Genomic DNA, 13,184 nt, shown 5'->3' on the forward strand with positions numbered 1-13,184 from the left:
TCTGGCACAGCACACCATCAGCTCTGTACACCTAATGCTGCTTTAAATATTTCTTGTTGTGCATTTTAATGGCGAGTCTACGTGTTTTTAAAGAGCGATTTCCCATGCATTGATGTCTAAGTGACTAATGTGAACAACAATCTTTTGAATTGATCCAATATTGAGCGAGAATGCTATAACTGGCACCCACTAACCGGGATGCGATGTAACCCTATAGGGCAAATGCGCATCGTCAATTTCCATCCACTAAAAGTTCTGTTTTTTGCCACTGACAAACTCAGATTATTATTCTAAGTGTCTGACTCCATGTAAATAATCACTACTATTAAGGCCATTTTATAGTTGTGCGTAAAATCGACGGCATAGCCCCGCAGACCCCCCAGACCCCTCTGCGTCTACGCCGGACCCTAAGCTGTAGCCTGACGCGCACCTCTCGAAAAATGTAACGCACGTCTCTCGGCCGTGTCTTTGTAGCGTGTAGCGTTTATTTAGTTTCTGTCCACTTTGAATGAAGTGTGTTTGACCATGATAAAAGTCCTGATTATTTACATGGAGTCTGGTGTAGTTTGGTGATGGTGATTTCGGGGCTGTTTCATGTTAAACTAAAAGGATCTTACTCTTTAACTAAAAGGTCTATCTCTGTAGGGATCCATCCCATAATGTTGTCAGACACTTAGGATAATAATCTGAGTCTGTCAGCAGCAACAACAGAACTTTTGTGGACGTAAAGTAACGTTACATTGCAGCTTGTTTTACCGCTGCCAACTACAGGGGTCTTGCTAAATACTGGACCAGTGTCAAAGATTGCTGTTCACATCAGTCACATAGACCCCCAAACAGGAAAATATGGTCCAGGTATGAAATGTATATGAATATGTAATATACCAGCATTCCATTGATACCATGTTTAAATGTAACCCAGCAGGGCATTATCATGTTTGTAGGACCTGTTGACTTGGACATGTGCTATTGTGCATGACAGTTTCTCACCTGTGGACGAACTTCTTGACAACTTCCATCCCAGCATTCAGCTCGTTGAGAGCCAGGATGTACTCCTGAGTGAAGAGACGCAGTCGAGGGCACTTTCCAAAATCCTGCCGAACAGACACACAAAAAACAACAACATATAAATCAAACCAAAGTGCAAAACAGAAACTACAATTACCGCCTAGTGGTTGTATGCCTCAGCCAACCAGTCAAATTGCATTTAACCTCCATGTCTGTCTGTCCAGAGACATTCCCTCCTGAGATATCACGTTACAAAGAAGGAGAAAGACAAACAACCCAAAAACACACACCATCCGTACATAAAAACACAGCATGCATGAAGAAATTAAACATTAATGGTTGAACCTATAAACCAGCACATTACCAACATAACCCCCCATGTTCTGAACAGACACATTATAAACTAGCACTAACTAAATCTAACATTTGTATTAGCATCTAGCAACAAGCCCATCCAGTTAGCACCCATAAACTCAGCTAGTCGGTGCTCGGAGAGCGTCAAACTAAGTCAAATCCTTCCATCCATCCGTTTATTTAGCCTACTGTATATCATCACTCCAGCACACTGCTACGCCGGTTGCAAAATGTAGATATACATATTTTTCGTGCCGTTTTATTGAGCATCAACCTCAAGTTTATGTGCGTATTGTCAGAAAACTAGACAATAAATGCTTCAGTTCAGGTCGCGGTTACACCCGTGAGACACAGCTGAGATTGAGAGGTGTGAGTAAAAAAGTGCAAAGTTAAGGTAAGATAAGTTATTGATTGCCATTTTGACCATGTCTGATGAACATCACAACATCCAGTTTTTAATTAGTTTTATGTGGGTTTTTAATTTTTAGATCAGACTTATCAGACATCCTGGAGGCATTTCTGCTCTTACTAGATTGAAGGAATGTAGCAACTTGCACATAAATGACCCAGAAACATGAAACTGCATGCAATAAACAGGCATCAAAAAGAGGAATCGGGGAGTGTGGAACCAGATACTAAATGGGAACTGATTCCTATTTCTCCTCCCTACTACTGAAGGTTACGTGCAGCTCCTGAACAGAGCACTTCTCACCATGTTACCAGGACATTCTGCCCACTTCTATTTCTAATGACTAATGTTTCAATATGAAATATTAGGGGTGAGAATCACGATCCTATTGCAATATTCTGTGATATATTGCAATTTATTACCTTTTTTTCCAACTTCAAATTTTTCCCAATTTCAAATAATGTCCCCCAAAGTAAACTTTTTTTTTTTTATCTAAAAAGATAAATTTCTCTCTTTGTTCATCTCACTTCAATTTTGTTGCTGCAAAATGGGATTGTCAAGCAGACAAACTGACCGACACATATATAATAATAGATCCATACTTGGCATCTGAGTATCGATACAGTGTTGCCACGGAAAATATATCCCAATACTATTTTTCCCCCACCCCTATGAAATAGTCCTCAAAATAAAGGTTTTTTTAAATTTTCACAAGTAGAGTGCCTTGGAATTTTATTTTTTTTCTCTTTTGAAGTTTTGTGTTCCCTTTCCAAAGAGCACCTTCAAGATTTGTTTTTAACTTCTTCTCACCATGTTATGTTTGAGGATTCTCTGGACCACGGGCGTGAACACTTCAATCACGACCATGGACCGCGGCCGCTCCCGACAGTGCTGCAACACACAGGAATGACCATCAACAGGAAGCCTTTAAACCCTGGATCTTTACTACGGAAACTAGATGTTCACGGTTGTTCTATTTGGAGACAGCGCTGCAGCACATGATCTCACCTTACAGAAGAACTCGCACAGGTCAGGTGGAGGGTGGTTGTTTTCCAGAAGAGGAGCAATGGCCTGGACACACAGACACACAGACACACACACAGACACACACACAGACACAGACACACACACACCTCTTATTTATCCTGGCTGGGAACCAACAGTATAGATCTGGGCTGGTCAAACATCAGAAGCTCTTTAAAGCATTAAACTCTTGTGTTCTGCCGTGATACGGCCGCCAGGGCATCCAGAGCAACAATGCTAAACACACAAATAGACGAGTGTAACGTGAACGAATGCATGAGGAGAATCTATAATTTCCTTCAGTTTAGAGATCAAACTCAGGAGGCCGGACTCAAGCGTGTTCATTATTAACTTCAGCCTGACATCAAATATCAATTTATAGTGACAACTTCATACTCACAACAATGATGTTCTCATGATCCTGAGGGCTGAGGTTAGAGTTCTGTGGGGAAGACAAAGAGATAGAAAAGGTTTTATGTGTGTGTGTGTGTGTGTGTGTGTGTGTGTGTGTGTGTGTGTGTGTGTGTGTGTGTGTGTGTGTGTGTGTTAGGGCTGAACGATTGTTCCTTTTCAAATGGAAATCGCGATTTGAAACAATGCAATTCGCTAATCATGAAGGGATTTATCCAATGTTTGGTGTTACATTTGGTTTAACCTTTTTTAATTTCCCTTTTTATTATTATATTTACTGTTTTTTTATAAGATAAATGCTGGAATAATGTTACATATCACAGATTGTTGACAGGGGGGCACCAAACTATTATAAGTCTTTTCAAAAATTGAAATGTCTTAACATGACTCCTACATATTAGTAGCAAATATAAATCTGCCTATTTGTGAAAAAAAAAACACTGGCCTATAGGTAAGGTAGTCACTAAGGTCCACAGATACAGTTAACCCTAAGGATTCAATGTGCCACATTAAAGATGCAGTAGGTAAGTCTGCCTGTCAATCACTGCTCAGGCACGCACACGCATATAATAGTGTTCTCCCCTCCCGCTTCCCCGCGCACAATCTGCAGAAAGGTTTCCCAAAACTCCGGTGAAGTGGCTTTTCAGAGGTGGCGTGAGCTCCGGGATTTTAAAGATCTGAAGAACGATGCAGATGTAGCCACATTTCTTCTCGACAGGTAACATAATTACCATGAATGATTTATCTTTCACTTGGTTATTAGTAGTCAAAAGTCCACAAAGCTACGCTGGTGAGGATGATAGTAACGTTAGCACAGTGGTCGGTCTGATGTGATGCTGAAATGGCTAACGCTAGCCTGCTAGTTAGCATCGTTTTACTGTTGGTGAGTAAAGTTAACGTTGTGTTAGTGTTTAGTTATTGAACATGTTGTCTGACATGCCGGCATTTCTGTCAAACTCCCTTGTGTGGGAGGGGCTTAGGAGACGTTAGGGCTTCAGCAGAAAGGGGGGAGGGACTGAGAAGTTGTTGATGTTCAAATTTGTTGGCAAAGTCCTGGATCTTCACAATCTTACCTACAGCAGCTTTAAAACATGATTTATAATATCATGCCAACAAGTATTTTAATAGCTTAGTATTCTATGCACTAAAAAGGTATGTATAAAGGCTTTACACTGCCCACACATTATTGTAGGCCCGGTGTAATATGCAATTTAATTTTATACACTATAAATAGCAGGGGGTCCCTGATCCGTCTCTCTCAATTAAGGGGTCCTTGGCTTAAAAAACAATGAAGACCCCTGTATTACACAGTGAATATTGAAATCCTCCAGCCCTAGTGTGTGTGTGTTGCTACCTCAGCCAGCAGGGTGGAGATGATGTGCAGAGGGGCCTGGTGGATGGACTCGTCCTGCAGCGGCGAGGTCAGAGCCATGTCCACCAGCGCTCGGATCTCCTTCAGCACCACGTCCCAGCGACTCGGGTTGTTCAGGACCTTGCGGTACTTGTAGATCTTTTTCTGTAGGAAACAGAACGCAGAATACATTCGGTGACGACAAAGAAAAAACATCTGGAATATCGGTATTTTTCTGTCGCTGCTGCCTGCACTGTTCTGTGAAACCAGCAGTTCAACACCTCTCATTTCATTAAAGAAATAAATTGTGTTTCAAAAGTGTGAATTTTGTTCTTGTTTTGGGCCTCTTTCATGTCACCATTTCTCAAATGCTTGTTGTGTTGGCACTGAACATGAGTGTGTGTGTGTGTGAGGGCACATACAGGGGCGACTCTAGGATCAGAGCTTTAGGGGTGCCTGGCACACTTAAAATATATTTGGCCTTTAATTGATACGACAGCTGTAGACAGGAAAGGGGGGAGAGAGAGAGAGAGAGAGAGGGAAGACATGCAGCACACAGGTAGGAATTGAACTCTGGGCAGCTGCGGTAAGGACTGAGCCTTGGTACATAGGGCGCATGCTCTACCAGGTGAGCTACCAGGGTGCCCTGCCTGGCACACTTTTAACGTCATTCTTTTAAACGTTATTCTACTGGGGCGAACTGTGCATTTTAACATCATTTTGGACCACCATGATAGGGGAAACACTGAATTATGTAACTAGAAAGACACCAACAATTCTTAGAAAACTTCCTTTAATGCTGAGCCACAGGGCCGTCACTACAAAGGTCAGGTGGTATTACACATTAAATTGGAGATGGAAAAGCCGACATTTCCAATATGCAGTATCAATAACTTAGAAAAAGAGAGATTTGTGTGATTTTGTATGGCTGACAAGCATTATTTTCTGAAAATGGCTCAGAATTTTTTTCTGAATGATCTAGATATCTAGATTTTGGGTTTAGTTTCACGATGCTGGGATATTCCTAGAGCAGAACTCCTTAGCTCACAATACTGTAAATAACACAGACACAATGTCAACAGTTAGTTTTTGGGCATATAAACAGGAAAAGTTTGAAAAGAATCAGAGCTGTGTGAACCTATCATAATACCTGGGCAGTGCTTTCAATAGACTTCTGTTATATATAAATATGAAATCTGCAATCATCTTCAATATGTGTGGTAATCTTTATAAAGTCAAAAAAAGGAACAATAAAGCTGACATACAGTGTGTGTGTGTGTGTGTGTGTGTGTGTGTGTGTGTGTGTGTGTATATATATATATATATATATATATATATATGTGTGTATATGTGTGTGTGTAAATGTGTATGTGTGTGTGAGTGGGGGGGGTGGGACAGTAACCTTACCTTCCACTGCAGGGAGTGAAACCACTGGTCCCTTAAGTAGCTGTTTGCAGCCTGTAGCGATATAAAGCAGACATAAACGATTGGTTAAATGGGATCTCAGGTAACAGAAAGCAAACGTCCAGACAAGGATTTCATGGGATTTGCTCGTAGCCCCTCAGTCACCTACAGCCTGAAAGAGATCTGTGTGAAAAGGTTAAACGTTTCCTTTTTGCAACAACTTTTGTACAAGAACCTGCTGATTTCATGTTGACTTACTTAACTTACAGTTACATTAGTCTTACATCATCAGATTGCTGTACAGTCATTGTAGATTATACTTTTGGAAGTCTTGACATTTACAGTTGCAGACAATTTTCGCAGGGTTTTGACTCGCGAATGCAGCCCTCTCCCTCTAAGGAGGAGGCTTCTTAGCAACACACTAATTTCACTTTTAAATAGCCCTATAAGTATCTGCCGTGAATGTTGTAGTCATGAATAATGAAAATATACAGTGACTGGATGCACAAAATGAGTCACTCTTTGCCAAAGAAAAAAATGTATGCTGGTCGGACTGTTACAGGTGGAATTCTAAACATTAAAGCTTTACTAATCAATATTTTTATAATAACAATGGGTCAATGTATAATGTGAAAGTGGTTTCCGCTGATTCGGGCAATGCTGTTTTGTTGTATAGTATCATAGCAACGACTATAACTCACAGCACTGACAGATTATTTCCGGTTTAAAAATAGTCTTTCAACTAACTCAAAAACTCTCTTAGTGTCTTTCGCGATATGTCACAGCCTTTCGAGATGTGTTTATTGCGCAAGTTGATATCGCGATATCGATAAAAAAAATTATATTGTGCAGCCCTAGTGTATGCTAAACTTATCATTGTCATTACCTGAACAGAGACATGCCTATTGATACCTACCTTAGAGGCAAGATAGATAAAATGGTTGAAATAATTGACTGACATCTTTTGAAACTTCTCCAACTCCACAGATTTAGGACATTGTAAATTGAAAGAGGAACTTTAAAAATGGCATCAAGACAAAGAACCAGGAAAAGAAATAGTGCCGCCATTCTTTCCATCTGCTTCCAGCGTGTTTGCTCTTTTTACCACCTGTCCCAATGTTTGTTAACAGTAAAATAATTGATCGCCAGCACTTTAAGGTCAGACCAGTCTAGGTGTGGTTTGTATTTAGAGAAAGAAATGGTACATGTTACAGATGGATTAGAAGGGACAGTGTATTCAGTACAGTAGGTAGCATTTTGTTTTCAATGAATTAGCTGATAAAAGATTTATTTCAATGTGCTACTCTGAAGGAGTTTACCTGTTTTGAGATAATATTCTTACAAAAAACTAAAATTGTGTATGGATGTAATGAAACTGAGTCCCGCCATTCTCGTCTGCTTAAAAATGATGAACTCTTGATAAAAAACCTCTATTCCCCCATTTGAGAGAAGGCCCTGGACATATGAGCAACTACGGAGTCACTTTTGTCTCAAAATAGTAAAAGTAACTGACGTCAATAGAATAATTAGTAATAACGCTCCTGCTGACTCTGGAGTTGATTCATAAATCATTCTGCTATGAAAATATGTTGCATTCATTGTTACATGTGTAAATGCAAAATCCAAATAATAGTGAGTGAGTTTTTTTTATTGTTACAAGTGATGCAGCAATTCAGATGATAATGCATGATGACCTGGCCTCATCAAATTTATACCAACAGGAAACCACATCAGCCATGTAGAACAGAAATAATTTCCTCAGTGATTGAATCATATTTATCAGTGGTTATTGTGTCCTCTGATACTATTCGTTGTGCATCACCGTGTCACTGTCTAAACTCTCGTGTTTAAAAACATTTCAAAGAGGAGGAAAAAATGATTTCAGCGGGAATTATTATTTCCTTGCACTTCACCCCGACATTCAAACCGCGAAGGGGTAGATCCCTGGTAAGTTTGTGCTGATTTGTTATTATTCGTTGTCTTATGCTGTAGCTCAAATTTCCGTGAGCTGGAAGGAGCTAGAAAGATGAAACCTCTCCCAATAACTGGAAATGATGTGTAAATGCTTTACAAGAAATATGAGCACAATCGGCCTGATGGTGGCACTGTAATTAACGCCCAAAATGCGATTTTGGAACGGCCACGCCCCTCGCACCGGAAGTCCGATTTACTTGAAATTTGTCACACATACCCAGCTAAATTTGCTCTACAGAAAAGCAATACACCATAAAAGTCCACCATGACGGATTTCTGGCTAATTTGCATAATGTGAAAAACATTCATATGACTAAATCCACTTTTTGGATTTTGACTCTATTAACACCATTGATCAATATGTTGCGTTATAAGTGGGACTGAGATACACATTTCTATCATAAATAAGCAAGACTGGACAAAAGAAATTTGCAAAGGACGGGCGGAGCTTAGCAGGAAATTGGTAACTCATTAATATGCACAGCCTCAGTACATCCACTTCCTGTTTTTTGTAAAAGCATATCTGTTCACACAAATGAAGAGATTTAATGGGACATTTTCCAAAATACTTTGTCGAGAAAAAAACAACTTATCTTGATGTTCAAGCTCATATTACATTAAATCAGTTGACGCCATCACCCAAGTGTATTTGCTGCAAGTTTATCAAGTGCAACACACAAAGAAGTCCACAACTTCCTGCGCAAACATATACACATATCATTTTTTACATTTCCTATTTTTTTGACTTAAGCATAAAAATGAAATTACAAAAAACAAGCTGTTACTAGCTTTGTGTTGGATTTATAAATGAATAACGACATAAGAAATTGTTTTATAACATATTTATAATTTTGAATATCAAAAAAGAGAATCACTAATGTATTTCAAGCCTTTATTGTTCCAACCTGTATTAACCCTCTGAGGTCTAAGGGCCTGTTCACATATCTTCTTACAGTTTTTTTTCGATTGCTAAACGACAGTGGGCACAACTGGAGTCACATGTGCAAAACTCTAACTCCAGTCTGCACAGCAGCAGTTCATGTGGACCAAACTAGTTTGTTTCTCATTGCTTGAACACAGTTTTCAAAACTCTACACACTTATCCCATGACTTTAACCACAACGTGCACAACACTGTAGATTTACAGCACTTTGTTCAGATGCTAACACACTGCTGTCAACACTGTTAACCACACATTCAGAACAGAATAGATTTCAGTCTGGGGCCTATCAAACACTGCTGATTGCAATTTTAGTTGAAAGCCTAAGCAGGTGTCTTATTTTAGACTAGTTAGTGAACATATACGGTATTTATACAGAGAAAGCTCAGAAAGCCTTTTTTTGTATACAAACACCAAATAAGAATGAAATAATTATACACTGAACTGTTTGAGAGAAACGGGTAAAAGAGCAAAGATACCAATATGTCCAGGTAAGATGTCTGAGGTTATGTACACAGCTATAAAAAAAGTGAAAAACACAATATCTTTACTATAGTAAAACTGCGTTCTTACTGTTTTTCAGAAAGTAATGGAGGTGAAAGCAATAGAAACACCACATTCATTAGTATTTAGAGATGATGCAGACATCTAATGTGATGAAGAAAACTTGCCACATGATGCTGAGAGAGGCAGGATTAGTCACACTATTCTTTGGTACTGTTATGTACCTTTAGTTTTTTTTCCCAGTAATTCCATAAATTACTAGAGACAAAATACTTTATTGAAGAAAACTGCTGATTTTCATTCCTTCTTGTTTACCTTATGTAAAAATTGGTATGCTATACAATCTATATTTTTTCCTTAAATAAACTGTTGAGTAGTGTCAAGTCACTCAAATTGTTCAAACTGTAAAGATGAAAAAGTTTGTAATTTGTGTATTGGTGTTTGACGCTAGTGTTTTTACTCTGTGTGTTCTGAGTGACAGTGTGTGTGTGTGTTTGTGTGTGTGTGTGTGCGTGTGTGTGTGTGTGTGTGTTATCTCAGTGAGGCCTGTGCATACTGTTTGGCAGCACTGAGCCTGTTTTGAGACGTGTGTTAAGAGTTGTGTTGCTTTGAATGAGTTTTGTAGATGATGTGAACTGTTTAGCTCAGGTGACTGTTGGTAGTGCAGACTGTAGTTTGAGTTTTGCACATGTGACTCCAGTTGTGCCCACTGTCGTTTAGCAATCGGAAAAAACTGTAAATTGACCTTTTTATGGTATTTGCATATATCTGATCCCCATGTGTTTCATATCAAAATGGTCAGAACAAACTGCGCTATATACTGACGCCCAAATTTTTTCTAGAGCGACGTGTGAAGAGATAATTTGGCGCTAAAGCTGAATCGTTGACGTTGTCTTTTTGAAACTCCTCAATTCTCTTTTGAAAACAAACATTAACTTATGATGTGTTGTACGAGTTGTTTTGATGCTTGAGATTAATTTAAGTCATTTATTTACTATTTTAATCATCCATAATGTATGATTAAAATAGTAAATAAATGTCTGAAATGACATTTTTTTGATATCGCTTTTTGAGTAGGAGTGTTAACAGCTGACTGGATGTCCAAGGGTTCTGGTGTAAAAGGATTTGGTTAACTTATTAGGTATGTTTTTTTGTTTTATTAGAAAAGCAATTAATACAAGAAACATATGATGAACATAAAATGAGAATAGTAAGGACATAAATAAATAATAAATAATACAACAGTGCACACAAAAGTAAAATCATGTTCTGTAAAAAGCGATTTGGGAAAAAATGCCCTATAATTTGCAAAAGCTTAATTCTTTTCTGTTGTAATAAACTGATGGACCTGAGTAAATAATTCAATTCTAGGAAAAAAATAAGGTAGTGAATTAGAATTGTTTTGTTTGTGAATATAACATTTGGCATATAAAATAATGAAATTAATCAGATATTCTAGAGCGCCATTATCTGGATAACATAGAAACATTTAATATCTCTCAGGTTACAAGAGTAGAGAGGGTTGTAAGTTCAAAGCAGCAAGACTCAACAAAAAGTGTCAATGTCTGTAAGTTTAGCAATACCATAATTAGCAGAGTATATTTTATGTAACATTTTGTAATGGCCTTCTTTAGTCTGGTTAGAAATACTGTACTTCTAAGGTCTTAAATATGTAGCCAGTAGGTTATTTAAGACGACAGCAGACAGTTGCCTTACCTGCAGCAGGACGGTTCCACCAGGGAAGCTGAGCTGGACACAGTACTTTGGAGCGTTGTCCCATGAGAGGAGCTGCAGGTCCTCTATAGAGCTGTAGGACAGTGACGTCTCCATATAACCAGTGGGCTGGAGAGGAGAGAGAAAGCAGGAGGATATTAGTCTTCCACTGTCTAACATTTACACTACATACTGTATATTTAAACAGAGCCGTTTTTACTGGCAGAGAGCTGTAAGGACAAAAAGAAATATATCCTGGGCTAACCTGCCCTGGGTAAACACAAGGCCAAACAAAACCTCCAAATACAGCCGAATGGCAAACGCTGCTAAAGAGTACACAGAGTAATCTTTATCAGCTGTGGTGACATTTGATGTCGTTCCAGGGGAATAGTCATTGAATGCTGAAACAAAGTGGAAAATCAATTTCGCAAAAGCCATTAATCACACAAATACACAAACATCATCAGACATTGCTCATGTAGCTTTGAGTCCACGCGCGCACGCACGCACACACACACACGCACGCACGCACGCACGCACGCACGCACGCACGCACGCACGCACGCACGCACACACACACACACACACACACACACACACACACACACACACACACACACACACACACAAAGCTCAGATCCCAGTCTCATCGTTGGGGGAGCTGCAACTAAGTAACAGGCCACAACCTGTTTGCTAGTTTCAAAGTTATTACAGAAACGCTGACAAATGACCACAAGTTTCCGGACTCAGGAACAGAAGAGTCTTTAAGAGAGAAAAAGGGGGGTAGAAAAAAAGAATCTAAACAGTTAAAAATAACGAGGCAGTAAAGTAAAAGCCACGAGCCTGCATTTCTTCTAGCCCCCAGAAGAGGTTTAAAGAGAAATGTTTAATGCCACAGTTTGTTTATAATAAGTAATCGGTAATAATGCAGCAATGGCAGAAAAGGAATCACCAGTTGATTTCCCAGACATTAGCGTCACTGAATGACTTGTTGATGGGAGACTAACTACACACTGTGGGCAAGTGGGCCCTGCAGACGTCATGTACACTGGCTTTGGCTGCACCCTAATTAATCCAAATCAGATGTATCAATGTATCTATATTTATCCTCTATGGACTTGAAGATACTGGTATCTGCTGATTTTGTGGGTGTGTGTGTGTGTGTGTGTGTGTGAGATAAAAATACGACTACTGTATCTACATGAAAACAATTACTGATGATGTGGATATTACCAGGGCCACACAGAATCTGCAGGTGCTGAATTTTTATGATTATTAATCTTAATATGAACAAATTGTCTCATTGCTTAGATAGGTTGCTCATATACATGATACAAAAGGAAATATATCCATCACATTAGAGGTAGACATCCAATAACTATTATTATAATGATAATAATAATGATTGAACTACAGGACTGTCAAGCTATATTCAGTGTTTCAGTAAAACCGGCCTCCACAGGCTGTTCTGTCCTCCCTCCCTGCTTCTTTTTCTTCTTCTGCTGCTGCTTTCAGACAGATAAACAGCCTGTCACAGCTCCACTCAACACAAACACATCGGAGTAGTTCCATCGGTGCAGCAGCAAACGCCCGCTTTCCCCTGGCGTCCATGTGCAGTGGAGTCCAGCAGACAGGTGGTTCTCTTTATTTGCATCCATCTCACTGTCATGCAGCCCCCCCCCCCTTGTTGCTGGCAAACAAACGCGCTATTCCTTTATTTACACCTCCCTCTGCTGCGGATAGATCGAGCTAGCTATACACACACACCCACATACACACATACACACATACACACACACACACACACACACACACACACACACACACACACACACACACACACACACACACACACACACACACACACACACACACTCCCTGTTGTGAAACTGCAGCACGCATACAGGATTTTCATTACAGACGACGTCCAGGGCAAATATTGGTTCTGGACCAGATGTCTCATTTCCTTGGAAGAGTAAACGTCAGCCCAGGTCCGTCTATCTGTCTGTCTGTACGCTGCCAAATAGTGTTATACGTTGGGTTAGAGCTTGAGTTGGATGCACATGCTACACTAACGCAGACAAACCGCAAAA

General features: G+C 39.5%; 1 protein-coding gene across 1 annotated transcript in view; it reads right to left on the reverse strand.

Moving 5' to 3' along the window:
• The window catches only part of LOC120563837 (c-Maf inducing protein), a 62,494-nt gene that overhangs the window by 23,865 nt on the left and 25,445 nt on the right, over nucleotides 1-13,184 (reverse strand). Inside the window, exons 2-8 of the mRNA XM_039808261.1 lie at nucleotides 11,095-11,220; nucleotides 5,964-6,014; nucleotides 4,560-4,721; nucleotides 3,195-3,236; nucleotides 2,780-2,842; nucleotides 2,582-2,662; nucleotides 991-1,094 (exon numbers count right to left, since the gene is read on the reverse strand). Of these exons, the coding sequence (XP_039664195.1) occupies nucleotides 991-1,094; nucleotides 2,582-2,662; nucleotides 2,780-2,842; nucleotides 3,195-3,236; nucleotides 4,560-4,721; nucleotides 5,964-6,014; nucleotides 11,095-11,220 (629 nt within the window). The remainder of the gene's footprint in view (nucleotides 1-990; nucleotides 1,095-2,581; nucleotides 2,663-2,779; nucleotides 2,843-3,194; nucleotides 3,237-4,559; nucleotides 4,722-5,963; nucleotides 6,015-11,094; nucleotides 11,221-13,184) is intronic.

This window comes from Perca fluviatilis, chromosome 8 (assembly GCF_010015445.1).
Source record: "Perca fluviatilis chromosome 8, GENO_Pfluv_1.0, whole genome shotgun sequence".
In the NCBI taxonomy this organism is placed as follows: domain Eukaryota; kingdom Metazoa; phylum Chordata; class Actinopteri; order Perciformes; family Percidae; genus Perca; species Perca fluviatilis.